Source organism: Chrysochloris asiatica, unplaced genomic scaffold (assembly GCF_000296735.1).
Source record: "Chrysochloris asiatica unplaced genomic scaffold, ChrAsi1.0 scaffold00005, whole genome shotgun sequence".
Classification (NCBI taxonomy): domain Eukaryota; kingdom Metazoa; phylum Chordata; class Mammalia; order Afrosoricida; family Chrysochloridae; genus Chrysochloris; species Chrysochloris asiatica.
Genome location: NW_006408523.1, coordinates 17,235,652 through 17,261,438, shown reverse-complemented (window position 1 = coordinate 17,261,438; position 25,787 = coordinate 17,235,652). Strand labels below are relative to the sequence as shown.

The window sequence follows — 25,787 nt, the reverse complement described above, 5'->3', positions numbered from 1 at the left end:
CCTGGTAACTTACATCCTTTAAGTGAATATTATCAAGGTCACAGTTGCTGTGTACTGTTTCAACCAACCAGCCTTCTGGAGTAATCAGGTTTAGGGTTAGAAGGGGTGATTCTGGGATATCCAGGAATTTTGCCACTGGTCCAGGAGAGTGAAGGTCATTGGCTCCTAACATCAGTTCTGGCTCTAAAACAAAGCGGTAAAAGCTGTAGGTAAAACATAAATAAAAATAAATACTGTGAGCAACTGATATTCTCTGTAAACCTTCACTCAAAAAAGTTAAACTAAACAAAAAAATACTATGACCAATACTGAGATTATGTATACTAAAGTATTTTAAGACATAAAATGGCTTAACAGCATAATCATGAAATCTTAGATACAGAACACTGAAAACACTATGGAGTAGTTAATGTTGTAATTAGTTGTTGCTGCTAAGTGCCATCGAGTCGGTTGTAATTAGTAGGCAATCATTATTATTTTGTTGATATTATTGCAGAGTATGCATATAATGTACACTTGTTAATAATTTCTTAAAAATTCATTAGAATGCATTTAAAATACATTGATTTATGCAGCTTTTAGTTTAATAATTTATATATGAACTGCATTTACTCACGGAGCCTTTTCCATATTTCACCATGGTCTGTTTTCAGCCATTTTATTAGTTCTTAGTACCAAATATGGAGTCCTGGTGTGGTGCAACAGGATCAGGTTGGCAGGTCAAATCCATTGCAAATCCTATGCAGGGTCGCTATGAGTCAGAGTCAACTCAATGACACTTAACTAATTAGAACCAATAATGGAGTGCTAGTGTGGTGCTGTAGGTTAACCACTGGACTGCAAGGTTGGTTTGAACTACGAGGTTGGCAGCTCAAACCCACCAGGTGATTCTCGGAAACCCTATACAGGGTCACTATAGGTTGGAACCGACTCAATGGCACTTAACAACAACAACGATAATATTTCCCTTAATATTGTGAAACATCAATGATAAAATTATGAATATGTACGCCTCTATTATCAAAGAACGTATACTTTTTTTTGTGGCACTGTGGGTTAACGTGCTGGATTACAAGGTCAGTTTGAAACACAAGGTCAGTGGTTTAAGCTCACCAGTCGCACCTTGGAAACCCTACACAGGGTTGCTATGATTTGGAACCAACTCAAAGGCACTTAACAACAACAGTATTAATTTAGGCCTTTGATTCATTTTTGTCTGTATGTGCTGTCCAATCTCGCTCTCTTTCAGATGGTTATCCAGTTGTCCCAAAATCATTTATTGATACAGTTGTTTTTCTTGACCACAAGGAAATGCTTTATTTCAGGACTCTCCGTTTTTTTCCATTGATTTGTATATCTATCCTTATAATGTCCCACCCTGTTTATTGTTTTGATTAATACTTGTCTGTAGTAAGTTTTGAAATAAAGAAGTGTGAATTTTCCCTTAATATTGTGAAAATGTCAATACTATCCAAAGCAATATTATCTATAGAGACAATGTAATTCTGATCCAAATTCCAAAAACATTTTTTTAACAAGATGGAAAAACTATGAACCAACTTTATATGGAAAGAAAAGAGGTCCTGGATAAGCAAAGCACTGCTGAAGATGAAGAACGAAGTAGGAGACCTCACACTTTCTGATCGGAGAAGTTACTTACACAGTCATGGTAGTCAAAACAGCCCGGTACTTGTATAACAACAGACATAGAAACCAATGGAACCAAATCGAAAATCCATAAATAAGTCCATCCACCTAGGGATAGTTGGTCTTTGACAAAGAGTCAAAACCCACTACATGGCGAATAGATTGTCTCTTTACTAAATGGTGCTGGCAAAACTGGATATCGATTTGTAGAAAAATGAAACAGGATCCATATCTCACACCAGATACAATAACTAACTCAAGATGAATCAAAGACTTATATGTAAAATCTACAACTATAAAGATTACAGAAGAAAAAACAGGGTCAAACTTAGGGACCAGTCCCTGGAGAATATCATCATGCTTAGTAAACTGGAGGGTCTGTGAAAAGCAAGAAGACCCCCAATGAGAAGATCTGACACAGTGCTTACGACAATAGGCTCCAACATAATACAATTATGAGGCTGGTGCAGAACCAGGCAGTGTTGTGTTCTGTGGTACACTGTTGCTGTTAAGTGTCACTGAGTTGGTTCTGACTCATAGCGACCCTGTGTAGGGTTTCCAAAAAGCAGCTGGTGAGTTTGAACTACCAACCTCGTGGTTCTATTCACCTTGCAGTCCAGTGCTTTATCCCACAGCACCACACCAGATTGGAGCAGTAGCTCATTAGGTGGTGTAGAGAGTCGCTATAAGCTGGAGCTGATTCAATGGCACCTAACAACAACAACAGAAGAAACATAATGAAAACCTCAAAAACAGCAGAAAATAAGATAGATGACTACTCCTAAAAATGATATACTCACACTCATCAAAAGGCTTCCCCAGAAGAGTAAAATGAGAACACACAGATTGGGAAGAGAATTTTGGCACTGACATATCTGAGAGAGGTCTCATCTCTAAAATTCATAGGAAACACCAACATCTCAACAATAAAAAGACAAGCAACCCAAACAAAAAAGGGCAAAGGACATGAACAGACACTCACCAAAGAAGATCCAAGCGGCCAATAAACATATGAAGAGATGCTTACTGTTATTGTTGTTGTCGTCAGGTGCCATCGAGTCGGAAGCGACTCACAGTGACCTCATGCACAGCAGAACGGAACAATGTCCAATCCTGGGCCAACCTCACTACTGCTGCCACACTTGACACCATCAATGATGCCACCGGGCCAATCCATCTCGTTGGGGGTCTTCCTCTTTTTCTCTGACCCTCCACCTTACCCAGCATGACATCCTTCTCCAGCGACTGTTCCCTCCGGACAATATGTTCAAAGTATGAGAGACGAAGCTTAGCCATCTTGGCCTCCAAGGAGCACTCTGGCTGCACTTCTTCCAAAACAGATCTATTGGTTCTTTCGGCAGCCCATGGCACTTTCAGTATTCTCCTCGAACACCATAACTCAAAGGCATCAATTCTTCTACGATCTTCCTTATTCACTGTCCAGCTTTCGCATCCATATGAGGTTACTGAAAATACCATGGCTTGGGTCAGGCGCACCTTAGTCCTCAAGCTGACATCTCTGCTCTTCAATATTTCAAAAAGTTCCTGTGCAGCAGATTTGCCCAGTGCAATAAGTCATCTGATCTCTTGACTACTGCTTCCGCGAGTGTTGATAGTTGATCCAAGAAGAATGAAGTCCTTGACAACTTCAATCTTTTCTCCATTGATAAGAATGTTGTTTATTGGTCCAGTGGTGAGGATTTTTGTTTTCTTGACATTGAGATGCAATCCATACCGAAGGCTGTGTTCTTTAATCTTCATCAGTAAATGTTTCAAGTCCTCTTCATTTTCAGCAAGCAAGGTTGTATCATCTGTGTATCACAGGTTGTTAATGAGTCTTCCTCCAATCCTGATGTCACATTTTTCTTCATAGAACCCAGCTTCTCATATTATTTGCTCAGCCTACAGGTTGAATAAGTATGGTGAAAGAATACAACCTTGTAGCACACCTTTCCCAATTTTGAAACATTCAGTGTTCCCATGCTCTGTTCAAACAACTGCTTCTTGGTCTAGGTACAGATTTCTCAGAAGTATAATTAAGTGTTCTGGAATACTCATACTTCTCAATGTTGTCCATAGCTTGTCATGATCCACACAATCGAAAGCCTTTGCGTAGTCAATAAAGCATAGGTAAACATCCTTCTGGTATTCTCTGCTTTCAGCCAAGATCCATCGGACATCAGCAATGGTATCTCTTGTTCTACGGCCTCTTCTGAATCCAGCTTGAACCTCTGGAGGTTCTCTGTCAATGTATGATTGTAGCCGTTTTTGTATTACCTTTAGCAAAACTTTACTTGCTTGAGATACCAAAGAGATTGTCCGATGATTTCTGCATTCTGTTGGTACATTGTGAAGTATTAACTGTCTTTGGGGTAACCTTATAGTCTACTTACTTTTCTTTCCATTTAAGAGAATCTATTGTATCCTGTAATCTACCTGACATCCTCACCACCTGGATCTCTGTTGATACTTTTATCCCTTCTCTTTGACAACGATATAATTTTGATCTTTGGTTGACCTCCCAGCTCCTTTGAGTTCATTGTTGTAGTCTTGTTCTGTTCTGAACTCTATTTGTCGACTGAGTTCCAGGTGGTGTTGCCATGCCTGTCAATCTCTGGTTGTTGTCTGTTCTTGTTGGTTTTCAGTCCACAGGACTCCCTTTAGGACGTTTTGAAGTGCTGGATTGGTTTTGATAAATTCTCTCAGATTCTGTTTATCATGGAATGTTTTGATTGTACCTTCGTATCTGATTGATAGTTTTGCTGGATAATGATTCTAGTTGGCAGTTTTTTTGTAGTTTTGTATATGTTTCCCCATTGCCTTCTTGCCTGCATGGTTTATTCTGAATAGTCAGAGCTTAATTTGATTTGCTTGCCTTTATAAGTGACATTTCTCTTCTCCCTGGCTGCTTTTAGTATTCTCTCCTTGTCTTTGATTTTGGAGAGCTTGATTATTATATGTTTTGGTGACCTTCTTTTGGGGTCTATCTTTCCTGGGGTATATTCAGCTTCTTGAATGTTTATTTTCTCATCTTTCAAGATGTTAGGGAAATTTTCTTCCAGAAGTTCTTCAACTATCTTCTCTGTGGACTTTTCTGATTCTTTCTGTTCCAGAATGCCAATAATTCTTAAGTTGTTCCTCTTCATGTTATCCAGCATTAATCTTAAACTCTCTTCAGATTTTTCTTTTTTTAGCTTGCTCTTCTATCTCAGCAGTATTGAGAGACTGTCTTCCAGCTCACTAGTTCTGGCTTCCATTTATTCTATTCTGCTTCTTTTGCCCTTTCAGTGTATTGTCCATTTCTCATATTTTATTATTAATCATCTGGACTTCTTTTTGCAGGTTTTGGATTGTTCCCAATGCCGTATCTATCTTGTCTGATTGCTCCTAGCACTTTCTTGACTTCTTCCTTATTTTCCTCCACCCCTTTTCGGAGCATTTGAATTTGTTTCCATATTATTCTTCTGAATTCCTTCTCAGGAAGATCCAAAACCTACTCTTCTACTGGAAAGTCTATGTCTGCTTCCAGCTCATTTGTCTCAGTTTCTTTTTTCTGTTTTTAAACATGTGTTGATATCTTTAATTGTATTTTCTTGGACATTTTCAACAGTTATGTGAGTTTTTAATGCTTAAATGGATGTATGTTGCTTTTTGTTAAGCTTACTGAGTGCATCTCCTGGTGGATATGATCTGGAGATAGGCTTTCCTTTTCTCGTCTAATGCCTAGCAGCTGGTTTTGGCTCTTGTCCAGATGGTGGGGTACTACAGGGTATGATTGTAGCTTGGTTATATGGGCACAATTGCTGTCTCTTCTTGAGTAAGGTAGGTGGAGAAAGCTACCATCCCTGGGAAAAGAGGCCCAAAGGACCAAAGACAGAAACAATATAAAAACAGAGACAGAAACCACCAATCAGAAACAAAAATAAAATTGTGATTGACACTGTTCACTAGCCTTTGCTGTGCAAAGGGTCCCGACTAGGTAAACTATGGGGCGGGTTCCCAGGGTCAAAACGTCATAAGCAGCAGCCTACAGGTTTTCTCTCTGTGGCATTAGAAAACTGTGGGTTCTAATGCCGGACCCTTTAAGGGGGCATGCTCCCGCCCACCTGAAGGTGTCTGGGCTCTGCAGTGAAAGCATGATCAGGGTGAAGAGGAGAGTTACATGAAAAATGAAAAGCGAAAGATGATAAATCGGTTACACCTCTCCCTGCGCTGCTTGACGGCTTCTAGCGCTGGGTCTCTGCCTCCACTAGGCTGTGGCCCTGTACTCCGGCCTGAGGACTTCTGGCTGCTGGCAGCCATGGCTGTGTCGATTCAGAAATCACTGTATTTTGCTTTTACCTGCAGATTTCTTCTCAATGGGCACAGGGAACTGGCGCCCGGAACTTTAAACAAGACCGAGAGCTCTGCAGTTTTTCTATGGACTGCTCTTTCGCTGCTTTTTTTTTTTTTTGGCTTTTGGCAGAGGAGTTTTCACTGTCTGTCTCTGCTTCCCTGCCCCCAAACCGCTTTGTCTGGTTGTTCTTGTAGTATTTTCCTGAATTTTTTTCTGAAGTTTTTCTTGTGTTCTCCTTGCTTTCCTCAATCTTTTTTATCAATCCACTGAAGGTACCTAAGTATCACTCCTCTGAATTCTTCCTCAAGTAATTCCATTACCTTTTCTTCTTCAGAAATGTTTTCTGGCTCTGCATCTTAGACAGCTGTTTGAGCCGCTCTCTCATTTCTTCATGTGAACTGTGAAATTGAAATTGGCTGTTGTCTCTAACACATTGTGATGATGTTATGTTTGTATTTAATAGATGATTGTATGTTGGTGTGTTGAAGGGCAAAGATGTCAGCTTGAGGACTAAGGTGTGCCTGACCCAAGTCATGGTATTTTAAATAACCTCATATGTATGCAAAAGCTGGACAGTGAGTAAGGAAGACCATAGAAGAATTGATGCTTTTGAGTTATGGTGTTAGAGGAGAATATTGAAAGTACTGTCGCCTGCCAAAAGAACAAAGAGATCTGTGTTGGAAGAAGTACAGCCAGAGTACTCCTTGGAGACCAGGACGGCCAAACATCGTCTCTCATACTTTGGACATACTGTTAGAAGGGACTTGTCACTGGAGAAGGATATCATGTTTGGTAAGGTGAAGGGTCAGAGACAATGAGGAAGACCCCCAGCGATATGGATTGGCAAAGTGGCAGCAAGAATGGGTTTAAGTGAAGCAACAATTATGAGGTTGGCCCAGGACAGGACACTGTTGTGTTCTGTTGTGCATAGGGTTGTTGTAAGTTAGACCAACTCGATGGTACCTAACAATATTTAGTAGCAGTGACTAATAATGACAGCAATTCTTATGCTGAAAAAAGAAGGATATATTTTGTGCCAACCTTAAAGACACTACTGTTTCAACAGCAGGACAATACAAATAAGGGATATTTGTTTATCACAGTAAATACTTTCTATATCATTGGCATATCATTCTAAACTCATTTTATCTCATTATCCCAAAATTGTAACTGTGATAATACAATAAAGATCAGTTAGATAACTTTGCTCTAAAGAATTACTGAAAGTTCAGTTAAGCCAACAATGGTTTAATACAATCTTATTTTACATTTATATACTTATAAATGCCTATTTATAAATTACGTTTCCAGAAATCACTATGTATTCACATGCAATTACATAAATTCTTCTGTTAGATTGGATCAATTTGCTAAGCTAGGTTGTTTTCATTTTGATGTCAATTAAGGTAAATTCTGTAAAAGCTTTAAAATCATGGCCATTTTTCTTATCATTTGGTAATCTTTTCAATGAAATTATGTTCAGCAAGACTCACCTCTTTAAAGGGGCTTCTGAAAGCTTACCCCGACAGTTCATGAACAACCTGACTTTCATGTTGATAATCTTGTTAAGCACCTAAAACAAAATTCCATATTTGATTTTAGATAATATTAATAACAAACATTTTCTGAGCATTTACTCTGTACCAGGCACTGCATTAATCCTATATTCATTATCTTGTTTGGTTTCCTAACATCCCTGAGAGGTAGTTGTTGCTACAGTTGAAATACAGAGAGATTAAGCAATTTGCCCAAAAGTCACACAGTAAGTAAGGGCACAAGTAAGATTTAAATCCAAAAATTGTTTTCAATGCCACAGGATTAGGAAACCTAACTCTTCCTTAAAGTATATTTTTCCTCATAATATCATCCTAACAACTGAAAAATCAAAATAATTATTTAAACCTAGATTGTTGTTGTTGTTAAGTACTGTGGAGTCAGTTCCATCTCATAATAACCCTCCACAGGGTTTCTGAGGCTGTAAATCTTTATGGGAACAGAAAGCCTCATCTTTCTCCCACTGAACAGCTTAGTAGTTTTGAACTCCTCACAACAACACTGGCAAGGGTGCCCTGATCTTTTGGGAATTTCACCCTAAATTTCAGAGATTTAAGAAATCCTTGGTTACATATTCAAGTAAGCTTCATAAAGTTCATGGAAAAATTAAATTAAAAAAAAAAAAAGGAATTTCTGCATGAACTTGTTGAAGTCCCTTCACAGATTCAATGCTCCTATTTCCTTTTAATTCCTTGGAGAATAAGAAGTAGAAGAAAAATGACTGATTTTTATAGGGTATGTCTCTAAGCAAGCAATAAGTCAGTAATGATTTGTGAAAACTAATAAATAACAAAGAATATACATTGGGAAGAAGAAAAATAAACCAGATATATGCAACAGAAGAAACGTAAGTATAATGAGGAACTATACCATACTAATTGTGTGGCGCTGTGGGTTAATGCGCCAGACTGCAAAGCTGTTTGAACTGCAAGGTTGGTGGTTCAAGTTCACCAGCTGCTCCTCGGAAACCCTATCCAGGGTCGCTATGGGTTGGAACCGACTCAATGGCACTTAACAACAACAACAACAACAACAATTATGGCGCTGTGGGTTAATGCGCCAGACTGGAAAGTTGTTTGAACTGCAAGGTCAGCGGGTCAATCTCACCAGTCTCTCCTCGGAAACTATACAGGGTCGCTATGGGTTGGAACTGACTCGACAGCACTTAACAAACAACAACAAGAAGAGTTTAAGTACTTCATGGTTGGTACAGTAAAGGGTCAGTGAAGAGGACGAAGACCCTCAACAAGCTATACTGACCCAGCGGCTGCAACAATGGGTTCAAACCTAACAACTGTGAAGACCAAGCAGGACTGGGCAGTGTTTTGTTCCACTGGACACCGGGCTGCTCTACATGGAATCCACTTAATGGCCCCTAACAATAAGGGTTCAAGAGACTTGAGCTGAATTTCACTTCTTCCACTCATTGTGTTACTTAACAAGAAGGTCTGCGTCCCATGGTTTTCTCCAAGTGCTGAATGCAATGCTATTCCAATAAGTTAATTTATACTATAAAGAAACATCTTATGTGAGGTGTTTAGTAATAAATTATGTTATTAGCATTGATTGATGTAATCTAGAGCACAATGATGTTAACATTGAGACTCGATGGCACCTGACAACAACAACAACAACAACCACCACCACCTTTACATAACAGTTTCATATACCAACTCTAGGAATAGGGTCACTATGAGTAGAAATCAACTTCATGGCTCTTAACAACAAAAACATCCGAATATGGAATTTGTACACTACAAAGCAACATGCTTACTTCACTCCTTATGAATATGATTACTAATAGCTGTTTTCTAAAGAATAATCTAACAACATTGTTGCAAGGAGTTCAGAATGAACTTAACAACAACAGTCATATAGTGAGCAGCTAGAAAGCAAATGCTATAAACAAAAAAAGGTGGTGGTGGTGGGGGAAGTGATCAACTATGGAATTAAGTGGGAGTCCTGGTGTTGTGCTGTAGGATAAGCACTCCAAGATCAGTCATTCAAACCCACCAACCCTCTTCAGAAACCCTCTACAGGGTCACTAGGAGTTGGAACCGACTTAATGCACTTAACAAGTGTCATACACTAAACACTAGAACCATAGTCTTTCCATTTGTGAAAACTCATGAATTAAAACATGCAAACTTCCTTCTTTTAAATATGATTTAGCAAGGCAAACTAATTACTGATAGAAATTGCATTTTACATTTTTGAAAGAACAGACACCAGTATCACCCAACTTTATCACTTATGCCATTTACCAGACTTCGTTCTTAATTACTTTGGTTTTCTAGAAGTGAAGTCACCTAACCAAGGATAAATCATTTCTATTTCGAGAGATATATATTTAAATGTGTCTAAAAATGCACTGAAAGCAATATCAAATATAAAGTTCTGCAAAATTTTGAAAATCACTAAAAACCTGTATGTTGTTGTTAAGTTTTCCAAATTTAACTATTGAAAGCTGAATTTTTACTGAGTAAAATGGTGAGCTACAAAAGGCACTTTGGGAGAACGTTGTCTCCTCATACTCATTGTTCCCGACTTTCTTTCGTGAGACTCTCAGGTTTTTGCAGGCTCCTGTCACCCAGCTTAAGATGATCATTTCCAGGATCCTTTGTGGTGAGGCATAGTCAGAGGACTGGATGGACTGTGTTCAACTCTTGATTTTCCTTACTGGTTGGCAGAGATGATGGTAAGTGCTGGACAAGTGATCCTGGACCAGTAGTAGTAGAAGCTGCCTCATGAAGAGTGTTGAACTAGAAGCCAGAGGAGTATGACACCCAGACACTGTGTGGCGCTGCCTTACCAACTAAGATGGCTTACCCTTAGACTATCAGGTGAAAAATGAATTGCAATCTTGTGAAAGACACCGCTAGTTTTGCCTCTGTGAAAGTGGCCAGCCTTCATATTCCCTTTTCTTCAACGTCACCTCTTTGGCTAATTTTACTTACTATTCTCTAAGCTGAAGGAGCTCTGGTAGCGTAGTGGTTACGAATCGGGCTGCGAACCTTAAGGTCAGCGGTTCGAAACTACCAGCCGTTCCGCGGGAGAAAGATGAGGCTTTCTACTCCTGTAAGGATTTACACCCTCGGAAACCCTGTACAGGGTCGCTATGGGTCAGACCTGACTCGACGGCACTTAACAACAACAACAACATTCTCTAAGCTGAAGCTGATTAAGTGTGAGCATCAACTTCTCCACAAGTCATCCTTTGCACCACGAGGAAAACACCTACCACTGTGCTGCCCTGACACACTGGGCTCAATTAATTTCTACACCAAAATACAACAATCTTTATCAAGAGTTGATGAAGAATCAAAAGACAAATGATTTAAAAAAAAAAAATCCTTGAAAATAGACTTGAAAGGATGAATTATAAATGACCAAATAAAAATCTTTATCTTATCTTACAATCAGTAACTGTGATAGTTTCTGTGTTTCTCTTGTCAATGGATCCACGATAGCAAGGACATCAAAGAACAAATTCTTTTCTTGAGGATTTATCTTTACAATGCTAGAAAAACAGAAAATAAGATGAAAGACGGAAAATTAGGGCCTGATGTGGTACTGTGGGTTAATGCGTCACACTGCAAAGTCATTTGAACTGTAAGGTTGGTGGTTCAGGCTCACCAGCTGCTCCTCAGAAACCCTATACAGGGTCACTATGGGTTGGAACCAACTCAATGGCACTTCACAACAACAACAATTAACTAATTATGATCCTAGATATCCACATTCTTACAAATTGCTTTCTTTCTCATAGCAGTAAAAAAAAGGCCAGGCTATTTAACATACAAGGAGCTCTGGTAGTGTAGTGGTTATGAATCAGGCTGCGAACTGCAAGGTCAGCAGTTCAAAACTGCCATCTGTTTCGTGGGAGAAAGATGAGGCGTTCTGCTCCAGTAAAGATTTACAGCCTCAGAAACCCTATACAGGGTCACTATGAGTCAGAACCGACTCCATGGTACTTAACAACAACATTTAACATGTGAGTCTAATGGTTGATCCAATAGCACAAAACTGGGAAGGATTAAAGAAAATAAAAGCATGATTTGATGAGTGAATGGCCTGAAAAAAAAAATTGCAGTTAGTAGTCCAGTGCTTATCTTGTATAGTGCCACGCCAGAAGATCAACCTTGGCCTGGTTTCTTTACTACAAATATACCTGCCATAGTAAATTATTTGCATACTACAAATTATTTGCACATAGTAAAAGTACAGAGTCTTGGTGTTGTGCTGTAGAATAAGCAGTAGACTGCTAACCACAATGTCAGCTGTTCAAACCCACACACTGCTCCTTGGAAACCCTATACAAGGTTGCTATGTATCAGAATAGACTTGAAAGCACTTAACAACAATTAAAAGCACAATGTGATAAGTTTTGACTTATAAATAAATACATAAAACCATCAAGATATTGAACATAGCTACTGTCCCAAAAGTTTTATGATCTTCTATTTTTTATAATTTGTTTACAGTGTTTTTGTTGCTTAAAACACACAGCAAAACATTCGTAACTTTAATTTACCCCTGCCCTTTTCTTTTTCTTTTTGCAAAACTTATAATTTATCTTGTAAAATTTAAGTATTCTTAGGGACTCACTTTAGCTTCTTATTTTATATGGAATTAAATAATCAAATATATTATTACAGTAATAATAGACCTAAACCTTTGTAAAAAATTTTTTAGTATTACGTCTCCAACAGACATAGATGCAGAGTAGCAAAGATATAGTTCTGTGTAAAACTCAATAAATATACATACATCACTACAAAGCTGAAATTAAACATTCTATGTGACTGTAGAAATATCTGTACATTCTCATAAAACAATATGTAAACTGGACTTCAAACCACAGAATATAGGCAGTTCAAACCCACCAGCTGCTCCTTGAAAACCCTATACAGGGTCACTATGAGTTGGAACTGACTGAACTGCACTTAACAACAATAGAAACAGTAATAGTAATATAAAAATGAACATGAACTTAAAATTTCTGTAGTACATATTATTCCAATATAAACAAACTTCCAAAGACTCACTAATATTTTCTGACATTAAAATAACAGTAAATAAATTGATGTTGACATTTATATATAAAAATGGAGCCATGCATATAAAATATAATTATGATTTGCCTTGATAGGAAAGAAATCAGAAGTCAGCTCTTTGATAAATGAAGAAAGGTGTTTCTACAGACTAAACCTGAACCTTTTAAGAGCTAAATGAGCTGAGGAAGTCTAGAAATAGTATAAGAGAATGTAGAACAGTTACTTTTACAAATCATGAGTCCTGGTGTGGCGCTGTGGGTTAATGCGCCTGGACTGCAAGGTCGTTTGAACCCTAAGGTCAGCAGTTCAAGCTCCTCGGAAACCGTATACAGGGTCACTATGAGTCGTAAGTGATTGGATAGCACTTAACAACAACAATAAAGAATGTGACTTAGAAATATAATTATGGTTAAACTGCTTTTGCTGTTTGCATCTTACCACGGGGCCAGGCAGAACAAATCCTTGGACCAGGGGATGTTTCCCTACTGGTCCATCCACTGGCTTTATGCTGTGCTCATTTGTCTGGGACGAATTGCATTTCCTAGAACTCCTATATATTTCTGCTTTAGGTGGGCCACAAAGAGATTCTTAGATTATTTAGGGCAGAATGGAAGCAATTATCAGCTCACAAACTAACAATGACCTGCTGATTCACCTGTTGGCAGCTGGGTCTACAATTGTTCTTCCCTGGGATCCTCCTAACTCCTGGGCCACATGTGGGAGTTCTGCTCTGTGACAGAGAACTCCCATCTTCTACTGTAGGACACCCACTACATACTAAGCTCAGCGCAGTAAGAGCTGATGCAGGTTTCAAACTACACTCCTGTGGTTTCAGCTCATGCTTGTGGGTTCTAGCTCGCCCTTGACCTTGTTCTCCTTACAGCCAGCTTCCTTGCTTGGTGGCTGACTTTAAGGGTTTCAAGCTCCTGCATCAGAAGTTAAAGCCCCAAGGTGGTGGTGATGTGCCGTTGGAGTCGGTGCCGACTCATAGCGACCCTGCACAAGGTTTACGAGGCTGTAAATCTTTATGGGAGCAGAAAGCCTCCCCTTTCTCCCATGGAACAGATGGTAGTTTCGAACTGCTGACCCTGCAGTTCACAGCCCAATTTGTAACCACTACGCTACCAGAGACTATTTAACCAGTTCCCATAATTGTAGGTCAATCTATGTATCTTGGAAACCCTATAAAAGGTAGCTATGAGTTGAAAGGAGCCCTGGCAAAGCGCTGTAGGGTAAGCATAACCTCAACGTCAGTGGTTCAAACAAACCCACAAGCCTCTCTTGGAAACCCTATACAAGGTTGTTATGAGTCGGAAACAACTTCATAGCACACAACAACAACATGAGTTAGAACAGATTCAATGGCAGTGGCTATTAACACATATATAGAGGTTCTATTTATATTACTGAATCCTGATTATTATTGATTCTTAAATAATTTTATATTTTTAATCAGGTTATCATTAACTCTTGCTAGCCTGGGCCCTGGTTTTTCTATTAGGTTAGATGTTCATATCTCTTTACTGATTCATATGTGTTTATTGTATTAACAACTTTCAAATTGTTAAAGTATATGGTATCTTCAGAGTAAAAAAAAAAAAAAAAGCAATATAAGATTGAATCTATCATAAAATCAGAAAACTTTAGAAATGTCAGTTATTTTAAGTTTGTGTTAAAGTAGCATTTAACTTAGTTTTATAATGGTGGTGGTTAGAGTAACATGACAAAATAAAACATGTCTAGAGTCCTGATGTGGTACTGTGGGTTAATAAGCTGGAATGCAAAGTCACTTCAAACCACAAGTCTGGTAGTTCAAGCACACTGGCTGCTCCTCGGAAGCCCTACACAGGTTGCTATGAGTCAGAACTGACTCAACGGCACTTTAACAACAACACTGCTTACTAGCATAATGTGTAATTGATATCTTTCACTCCAATTCTACATAGGCCTTGATCAAAAACAAAAAGGCAACTCCCTTCAGAAGACACAGATAATTTCTTGTTTGTAGACCTTATTTAACTTCATAGAGAAGTTGTGTTGTATAGTGATGGCTGTTTTCCTGAACTTAAATTTTGTGAAGATATACTTTTTAATAAGCATGCCAAAAAGAAATAAGCTACCCAAGTGTTGGATTAGCAAAACTGAACTTTTTTTATTTTCACTGCATGGCTTTAAGAACCATTAATATATTCTAATATCTCTAAAGTGGACTCCTGGTATGGCGCTGTAGGATCAGCACTGAACTGCAAACCAAAAGATCGGCAGTTCAAACCCACCAGCTGCTCCTCAGAAACTCTGTACGGGATCACTAGGAGTTGGAACTGACTCAATGGCAATTAGCAACAATAACAACAAAATATCTCTAGAAGGTGCATGCAAGATGCTGTGTTCCACAAATTTAATCCGCTAAAGAACAGTTTTTTCCTAGACTATCACACCTCAGAGTAGTGTTGCATAGAACACACTGGAATATACTGCTTTAAAATACTATCTGAAAGTTCTTAGGACACATATAGACAAATCGCTGTATACTCAACTCATGGTAACCTTACAGGACCTAGCAGAACGGCACCAGAACCTGTCCGACGCTGTAAATCATTAAGGGCACAAAGTACCTTATCGTCTCCCACAAATGGCTAGTGGTCTGACTGCTGACCCTTTGGTTAGCAGGTCAACATTAAACTCATTATGCTACCACAGTGAAGCTGTGACATTAATTTGTGTATCTGTCACCCTAAATTTTATTAATCATGACTCTTCATGTCTTTTATAGAATGAGAATATAAAAAAGATTATTTATACTAACTATCTGAAGATATTATAAGAATTCCAAATGTTCTTGGTTATAAAGTAAGTTAAGTCAAATCATATTAAGCATAATTAAAGACTCATATCATATATATGTATCACCCTTTATTTATTACAATATATAAATGGAATCTCTATTCCTAATCATGTCAAATAGTATCATCAAAGAACTTTTACTTACACTTCTAATATTGCTATTTTATGAACAGAAAGAAATAATCAAGTATAGCATGTAGTGACAGAGACACTGTTTATTCTCACCTGTGATGCTCTTTAAGAAATGTGACATCAGACCGAGATACACGTTCAGGCAAAGAGGAAACAAGGACATCCACTTTCATAACAAGGTCACTCATGGTACTTAAAACAAGAGGAATAAACAAAGTGAGTTTTTTGGCAAAGAACATACTTTATGTGACAATTGGAGAAGTTAAAATATTTCCAATAGACAAATGCAATATAAATAGACTTTTCTTTCACATTTGTCATTTAGACAGAATTTGTTACTTCAAACAGAAGTCCTGCTGTGGAACTGCTGTAGGATAAAGCACTAGACCACAAGGTTAGTTTGAACCACAAGGTCAGGAGTTCAAACCCAGCAGCTGCTCCTTGGAAACCCTATATGGGGTCATGATGAGTCAAATTTGACTCAACAGCACTTAAAAACTACAATAATTGCTTTTAAAACCATCTTAATATTTCTTATCATTGCTCTTATAAACATTTATAAGTAGTGTTCAATGATGTTCTAAAAAAGGTAAAACTATCTTGTGACGTATTCATTCAAGTCAATGAATGTTTGCTGAGCGTGTACTACGTGTCTACAGGGCATTTGGGTCCATGCAGGGAAAATAGAAGCAGAAAGAACAAAGGAAAAATGTAAGATACCCATTTACAAATAATTTACTACCATAGTTAAGAAGTCAAGATTTCTATAGTTTCAAACCAGTTGTTTGAAATCAGTTGAAGTACATACAATACCTAGATTAAAATAATAAAATTACAAATCTATGTTAGAGAAAAAATGTATTATATGTTTAACAATACTATGTTGGGACAGAAGATGTTGGGTGACATTTTAGGTAAGATTCTTTAAAAAAATAAAGGAAAATTTAGATAACTCCATTTTATAATTGAAAAACTTTACATTCAGTGGCACTGGGATCCTGGTGAATATATTTCATTGCATTTAATGGCCAATTAATAAATGCATATTCAATGAATAAATTAATCAAAGTCATAATCTACATTCCCAAACTCTCTTAAATGCATGTCCCTAAGAACTAATCTATTATTAATTACTCATCTTTAAGCTGACAATGTTCAGGAACAATAGAGGAAATGGTTAGGGACATCTGCTTTTCCTGCTCTGACATGGGCTGACAGTGGAAATAGTGTGTGTAAAGACAGGCGACTTAGATCAGAAAACAAAAATCGTTGAGGCCCCAAATGACCTCTTAAATTATTTTCATTTTAAGTGATAGTAACGATAGATATTTTGTGGCTCCGTAGGATAAGTACTGGACTTCTAACTGCAAGGTTAGCGGTTCAAACCCACTAGCTGCTCTTTGGGAACCCCATACAGTGTCTCTATGAGTTGGAACCAACTCCACAGCACTTAACAACACCAACACTGGATATATGAAGCACAAGTATGGAATGAGGCACACCATCTTTAGGGCAATGGGCACCTGCTAAGTAGGGAGGAGTTTGGGGCGGGTGAGGCAAAGACAAAGACAGGACTCTGCTGCAGAACAAGTCAAGCAAAACAGTAACATGGTTGCTGCTAAGTGCTGTGGAGTCAGTTCCGACTCACAGCAACACTGTAGAGAGTTTCTGAGGCTTTGAATCTTCCTGGGAGCAGAAACCCTCACCTATCTCCCTAGAGCAGCTGGTGGGCTAGTACAGTGTATCACAGTCCAGTGCTTAATGTATGGAACCACCGCACTTCTGTGTTGGTTGCTGTTTGTGGTAAGTGCTGTCAAGTCGACCCTGTATAAGGTTTCTGAGGAGTGGCTGGTGAGTCTGAACTGCCAACCTTGTGGTTCAAACTGACTTTGCAGCATTAATCCACAGCACCACACCAGGTTTGTTGTTGTTATGTGCCGTGAAGTCGGTTCCGACTCATAGCGACCCTGTATAGGGTTTCTGAGGCTGTAAATCTTTACAGGAGCAAAAAGCCTCATCTTTCTCCCGCAGAACCACTGGTAGTTTTGAACTGCTGACCATGAGATTAGCAGCCCGACTCATAACCACTATGCTCCCAGAGCTCCTTACCACACCAGGTAGTGTGGTGTGTAAATGAATGGCTTCTATTTCTTTATATTCTCTTCAAAGGTCTCATTATATATATTTCAAATATTTTCTAATTTAAACAGTTGTTGTTAAGTGCTGTTGAGTCGATCCCTTTATAGGGTTTCCGAGGAGAAGCTGGTGAACTTGAACCACCAACCTTGCAGTTCAAACGGCTTTACAGTCTGGCGCATTAACTCACAGTGCCGCACCAGGACTCCAATTTAAACAGTAGTCACATTCAAAGTGTAAAAACCCCAAAATGAATTAATCTTATGGTTTTCAATACTTACTTTTTTGAGCTGATTTCCATATTTTTAATGATATCTTTAATATTCATTACTAAACTGTTAAATGTTATCTTTTCCAACAAATAAAAGTCTTCCGCATAGAAGGTTTCATCTAAAGGGCCAAAGAACTTAAAATAAAAACATTATGTTGTAATATATTTTATAGAAAATACGTTTTTGGCAAACATTTTCTCATCGAAACACATTTCTTTGTTTTGTAAAAGTTGATTAGAGATTACACAGGTAGCATGCATCAAATCCACCATTTACTAAATCTACAGGAAAACAAGTGTGACAAATATTGTCGTACTTCACATTTGTACACACACTAAAGTTAAAGGTGACAACATTTTAAAAATACCACATTAGTCCTATTTGGAAGCTTTAGTTTGCATCATAAATCACAATGCTTCTAAATAATAACCCAAAACTTTTCAATCCAAGTTAAATGATGAAAGTAATTTCTAAAATTCATTTCCGTTTTATTGTTGTTGTTTGTTGTTATTAAGTGCCAGTGTGTTGGTTTCGACCCATAGCTACCCTGTATAGGGTTTCCAAGAAGCTGCTGGTGAGCTTGAACCGCCAACCTTGCAGTTCAAACAACTTTGCAGTTCGGTGCATTAATCCACAGCACCACACCAGGACTCCTTACATGGTGGTGGTGGTGATGTGCCGTGGAGTCGGTTTTGACTCATAGAGACCCTGTACAGGGTTTCCAAGGCTATAAACCATTACAGGAGCAGAAAGCCTCATCTTTATCCCACAGAACTGCTGGTAGTTTCAAACTGTTGACCTTGAGGTTAGCAGCCCAACTCGTAACCACTACGCTACCAGAGCTCCTTATTCCTTAGACAGGTCGTTACAACTTGGAACCAACTGAACAGAGTCTAACAACAACAACAACATAGTGTGTATAAAAAGACTATAATTTACAGATGACTATATAAGGAGTTATTGTTGTTAAGTGCTGTTGAGCCAATTCCGACTCATAGAGACCTTGTATAGGGTTTCCAAGGAGCAGCTGGTGAGCTGGAACCACCGACCTTGCTGTTCAAACGACTTTGCAGTCTGATACATTAGCCCACAACACCACACCAAGATCTCTGGTAGTGAAATAATTTTAAGGATTGTTTGATATGGGAATCAAACATGCATGTGAACTGACTTCATAAAAATAAGGAAAGCTGTAAGCTCACGGAGAGCTTTGAACATGGGGGATTCTGGTAATTCAAGCAGAGATACAGAGACCATATTGAGTTAGGTGATTGCTAATTTCTTACTAAAGATTCAAATTTCTTAATAACGTCTAAGAAATAAATCCAGACTATCACACTGAAAAAATTAATAGGAAAATATTTGAAAATTTTGCTTGATAATTAACTAGAAAATTACAGGTGATATATTAAGAGAAAAAAGTAGAATATAAAATGTTATATATAATAGGAATATAGTCATGTAATAACAACAGAAAAAAGTGATGGCAGGTAGGACAAGAAACGATTAATGTTGTTGTTTAGTGCTGTGGAGTCGGTTCCAACTCATAGCAACCCTGTATAGGGTTTCCGAGGAATAGCTGATGGGTTTGAACCACTGACTTTGTAATAGTAAATTTAATTAAGATGCTAGACTAAAAGTTATTTTCTTATATCTTTTTAAAGATCACATTAATAAACTAAATGGTGTGGCGCTGCAGGATAAGCACTGGATTACTAATCATAAGGTGGAGGTTCAAACCCACCAATCGTTCCTTGGAAACCCTATACAGGGTCTCTATGAGTTGAAACCAAATTGACGACGACAATAACATACTTTAAAAATGGATGAAAGTATATCAGTGTCTTTAAGGTACAATAAGAAAAAGCTGTAACCATGTACTTACTACACATACCATGACAGTAGCTTTCAATACAATGTTGTAATGACTACTAAGTTGCTTGTTCTAAGACTCACATTAGAAAAAAAATGACAGCTAGCTCTCTATGGATATTCTCCCTCATTTGTATGAATGTAAGAAATGTGTGCTATGAACTGGACATCTCGAAGTCTAATTTATTCTGAGGCTTGTCAAGTGTGTCCAGCATATAAGCACCATCTTCCACATGTGTTGCCGTAGGTATGGTGTGATAGAAGAGAGTCTGTGAACCACCGTACCGCAGTGCCTCTCTGTACTTACCTTCCCATTGCTGACAATACCCATTTCACCAGGACCCAGCTTAAGAACATCTTGACAGAACAACTGGTGAGTTCGGAAAATATTCACTCCAATGGTATTATATTTTTTTTCAAAAGTGTTCAAATCTATTTCCTAAAGCAAAAGTTAAAAAAATGACAAAACCAGTAAGAGAATAGTAAGTACACAAACATTTTCTTAACAAAACCTAGTTTACTAAATATACTGTTAGTATAAAATTGGGATTGTTACCAAAGTATTTTAATATAAATTATATCTTTCTGAAACCATGTCTTTTAGAGAAAGAATTATCTTTTGCCAAATCAGTGACAATATTGCTAAGTCTTGTTATAAGTAGATACAGCTTACTGTTTATTCTTTGAGAATTTTAGAGGGATTATTAAATCAGTAAAATTCTCAGGGTACCATTGATTTAAATAAAATTCAATATTTTACAAAATGAAATGATAAATGTTTATTAAATTCCGAACTCATTTCTCTCCTCTTTCATTTTGGTGCTCTCAATTTAAATAGCAGTGCTTTATAAAACATGCTATTTTATACTATTAAACTAATCCTATGGGAACACATTAGTACTACAGGTAGTATCCGACTTACAACATATTCAAGTTACAATAAGCTGCACTTAAGACGTTGGTTTTGTACATTTTACCATTAGGTAAATGAGGTACATACAATGGTATCATTAGTTGAATGTACTATGTACAGTATTACAGCAAATTACTGAGTGATTTGCTGATGCTATCATTCTTAGATGTTCATTCACAGATGTTCAAAGTTATGATTTGTAAAGACAAATAAGAATGAAAACTGTTAAAAAAATGATGTATTCAACTTATACCCAAAACAAATTATGACTGAGTCATAGGAATGCCTCGTTATAAGTTGGGGACTACCTGAAGTCCATTTAGATACTGAAATACCAAAAGTATACCTTGGTCAAAGAGTAAAAAAATATTTAGACATTAATAGAAAATAAACTACAAATAGGTCTCTTACTCCATCATATTAAGACATCCTTCTCCATATCGTACTTCCCAAACTTTATTGTGCATACAAATCACGCGGGTATCTTGTTAAAATGTAGATTCTACTTCAGATCGCAGGTGGGGCTGCAATGATGGAATGCTCTTCTGCACTGTGCAGTATGGTAGCTACAAGCCACAGACGGTTACTGATGACTTCAAATACAAGTGCCTGAAGTATATGGGGTTATTCTATGCCTCTAACCCGGTATAACTGTCTGTGTGTCAACACCTTTGGAGGTGCTATCTTCCTGTACCTGGTGTATACTCTTTTTCCAGGCCTTTCCATGGCCCTCTCTCTCATTTCATTCAAAGGCCTGCTCAAATGTAAGCTTTTTAGAGATGTCTTCCCTAACCACTGCATCTAAAATAACATCCACAAAACTATCTCCCGTTTTATGTGTCTTAGTTTTCCAGTAGCACTTACACTACTTGGTACAAGGCTTCAAAAGTTCATGGAAAACTGTATTAAGAGATAATGGAATTTTTCCACAATTTTTCTGAAGCCCCTTCATATATTCGGTCTGCTTTTCCCATTAATATGTAACCTCTCCAAGAGTAGGGTCTCTATTTGCCTGGATCATAAAAATATCTCTAACATTTGCTCAATAGTCAATACTTTTTGTGTAGATTATTAAATCTTTCTCCCACTCCAGAAGTTATTTTCTATCTTTAGAACTTCCCCTGTAGCAGACCCTTTCAGTGAAATACCTGCCGAATGATTTAATCCCCAATTAGTTCCTTAAGTACATGTCCAAACTAGAATGCTGTCAACATTAATTAGCTTTGGTCATGAGGTGGCAGATGGAACATAGGGAATTAGATTTGTTAAATGTTTCCACTAGAAGTCACCTTAGTTAGCATTTATCTTTTCACACTGGAAAGGGAATGTTGATTATGCTCAACTGATTATATTCATTGATTGATGTTTTTCGGTAACAACGTATTTCAAAATGCCCTAACTTATAATTTAAAATACACATGTACATATTGACTATTTCACACAAATAGCCACTGACCTCAGTAAGGAATGTTTTAATTTTATCTCCAAAGTAAATAGCTGTAGCAATTTCTTCCTTTGTCAGTTTCCTGAGTAAGTATTTCAAATTCCTGTTTTTCTGTGTAAGAAAAGCTGTCAAAATTCCTCTTGAAACAGCCGTATTCTCTTCAGTTATTTTTGATGTAGGATTATAAATAACCCCCAACCGACTATGAACACTTTTTCTCTGTAAAAGATAATATTACTAAGTTAAAAACATCAGCATCTCACATACACTTTTTTACAGTTGAATTTTGTTTTCTTTCCAGTCAAGCTTGTTCACTTCACCCACACCCCATCTTTCACTGACCAAGTCTTTCCATGTCTACTGTACTATGGGGTACACCACTGAGAGACGAAATAACAAATAATGTGAGTGACCCTGACTTTTCCCCTCTTCTTGCATAAAGCTTCCTTTGTAGTTAAACACTTTGTGTGTGTAAAATAACACATACACACTAATACACAAAATAAACACATGGAGCTCTTTGGATTATTACAATGTAAAAACTCATAAAACTATAGTCACTCAGGTTAAGAAAACAACATTGCCACGAACCCCAAAATACCCCTTTTAACCTCCCCTCAATTACTACAACTTCTCAACTTTCTAAAAGCAATCACTATCTGGACATTTATGGATAACTTACTTGTTTTTATTTATAGTTTACTACCTATTTAGTTTTAGACTGCCAAATCATTTGAACTGCAAGGTCGGTGGTTCAAGCTCACCAGCTGCTCCTTGGAAACCCTATACAGGGTCGCTATGGGTTGGAATGGACTCAATAGCACTTAACAACAACTACAACAACCATCTATTTAGTTTACTACCTATTTAAATAGACATTTCATCTATTTTCAAATTTTATATAAATGGAATCATATAATATGTGGAGTCCTGGTATGGCGCTGTCGGATCAGCCTTAGACTGCCAACCACAAAGTAAGCAGTTTAAACCCATCAGCTGCTCCTTGGAAACCCTATAAAGTTTTGCTTTGAGTCAGAATCGACTTGATATCAATCATATAACAACAACAACAACAACAACATATAGTGTGTACTCCTTTGAGCTCCTTTGTGCTCTGAAAGAAGGCAGTTCTTAATCTTAATGTAATTCACTTTCTTCTTCTTTTACTGATAGCTACTGATTTTGGTGTTCTGTTTTAAACTCTTGCTGTTCTCAATTCATGGAGGTAACTGCTTTACCTATTAGAAGGTTTTTTCTTTATATTTACATCTACACTCTATCTGGAACTGACTTTTGAGTGTGATATAAAGAGGAGAATTTAAAAAAACACACCAACTCACTGTACACGCCTGTAAGACCAACTTTATCATGAATCAAGTGTTACTTAAGCATGTGTGGGTTTCTGGATAAACTATTATTTTTTCATTAGCCTATTTAAAAAAAATCTTTGTGCTAGTACCACAGTGTCGACAACTATATAGCTTTACAAAATACACTGATACATAATAAATCAATTCTCCTTTTTGCAAAATATATTTTTATTATTCCTGGCCGTTTGAATATACACATACATTTTGAAGCAGCACAATTACTGAAAAAATTGCTAAAATATACACTGAGCTTTCACTAAAGCTATATATTAATATTAGAAAATCTGATTATGATGTTAAGTTTTCCAATTCATGATCACAGCATATACCTCTATATTCATGTAGCACTTCCACATTTTCTGTCAATATTTTGTTTTCTATGTTAAAGTCTTAAACATATTTCATTCTATTAATTATTGGATTTGATATTTTTGATATTACTGTTAATACCTTTTTTAAATTATACTTGGTTGTTGCAACTTTAAGAAATAAAATTCTTATGTATCAACAACCCTACTAAGCTAACAAATTCTAGTAATTCACATATGTATTTTCCATATACAAAATTTGTGAGTTAACCTAAGTTATAGTTCTTCCTTTTGATTTTTACACCATTTATTTGTGTCTCTCTTCACTTGTTTAGGATTTTTTCATTTATATACATAAGTAAGACTGGCATGTAATTTTCCACTCTTATATAATACCTTTCAGAAGCTTAGTTTATAAATAATGCTGGTCTTGTAAAACAATTAAAATGCGCTGTTTATGTTTCACTTCATTTGGGTTTCAATTTTTCTCTTTTGAAATGCTTTAAATTACAAATTTAATTTCTTTGATAATAAAAAGTACCTTCTTCCAACCTTTGTCTTATCACAGAATCTTCAGTAAGACTCCTTTCATTCAAGGTATTGATTGTCTGGATCTTTTCTCCTCTCTTTCTTTCTCTCTGTTTTCAAACATTTCTAACAGTCTCACCAAGTGTTTATTGGTGGAGGTGATGGTTGTGTACCATTGAGTTGGTTCTGACTAAAGCAACCCTGGTTAGAATTTCCAAGACTAAATGTTTACAGGAACAGAAAGTGTCATCTTTCTACTGTGGAGCGACTGGTAGATTAAAACTTGCACAAACTTGTGTGTAGCAGCCCAGCTTACAATCCAATGTGCTACCAGAGCTCGTTAGGTGTTTACTAGTCCTTTCAAAGAAAAAAAACAAACAAACTATTGACTTTGTGGACCTTTACTAGTCTCATGACTATTGGTGGTGGTGGTGGTGGTGAGTTAGCAGCCCAGGGTAACCAGTACTCTATAGGGATTTTTACAGCATGACTATGATATTCTTTTTTGAAGTCCTGGTATGGTGCTGTGAATCAGCACAGGATTGCAAACCACAAGGTTGGTAGTTCAAACCCACCAGCTGCTTCTCGGAAACCCTATACAAGGGTTGCTATGAGCCAAAACCTTGAGGTTAGCAGTCAAATGCTTATTTTACAGTGTCACACCAGGATTTTACGTTATTGTTGTTGTTGGTATTGTGCCGTGGAGTCGGTTCCAACTCATAGCGACCCTGTACAGGGTTTCCGAGGCTGTAAATCTTTATGGTGCAGACAAAATTGGAATTGTTCTATCTACATTATAAACTGAAACTTTATTCCTTATGTCATGTTCTCGGGTCTTTAAATATTACTATTAAGGCCAGCAGTTTAAGCCCACCAGCTGCTAAGCAGGAGAAAGATGAGATTTTGTGTTCGGCAAAGATTCACAGCGACCCGGTCTAGGGTTTCTGAGGCTGTATATTTCAGGAGCAGGCCCCATCTTTCTTCTGCAGAGTGGCTGGTGGGCTCAAACTATAAGCCTTGTGGTTCAGAATCCAGAGCTCAGCTGATGGCGCCACCCCTCTCCCAATACAGTTACATCACCCTTACTTAATGTTTACAGAATATCCTATTTCTACCCTTTCTTTCCCACAGTCTTTCTATGTCTTTTAATTTTAGGCAAGCTTTCTGGAAAAACAACTTTTTCATCAAGTACATTTTCAACTAACAGAATTCTGGGTTATAAAATATACTCTTCCAGCATGTACACAAATAATTTCTCCTGTTGTCAATAATTTCTATTGTGAAATTTGTTATAAATCTTATTGCTTATGTTCCTTTGAAGTTAATATATATATGTGTGTGTGTGTGTATATATATGCATATATATATATATAT

At 37.3% G+C, this 25,787-nt stretch overlaps 1 protein-coding gene across 1 annotated transcript in view; it reads right to left on the bottom strand.

Moving 5' to 3' along the window:
- UGGT2 (UDP-glucose glycoprotein glucosyltransferase 2) overlaps positions 1-25,787 on the bottom strand; it is a 198,247-nt gene that overhangs the window by 45,134 nt on the left and 127,326 nt on the right. Inside the window, exons 21-27 of the mRNA XM_006832064.1 lie at positions 22,220-22,426; positions 20,158-20,289; positions 17,988-18,112; positions 15,664-15,762; positions 10,955-11,057; positions 7,477-7,556; positions 14-203 (exon numbers count right to left, since the gene is read on the bottom strand). Of these exons, the coding sequence (XP_006832127.1) occupies positions 14-203; positions 7,477-7,556; positions 10,955-11,057; positions 15,664-15,762; positions 17,988-18,112; positions 20,158-20,289; positions 22,220-22,426 (936 nt within the window). The remainder of the gene's footprint in view (positions 1-13; positions 204-7,476; positions 7,557-10,954; positions 11,058-15,663; positions 15,763-17,987; positions 18,113-20,157; positions 20,290-22,219; positions 22,427-25,787) is intronic.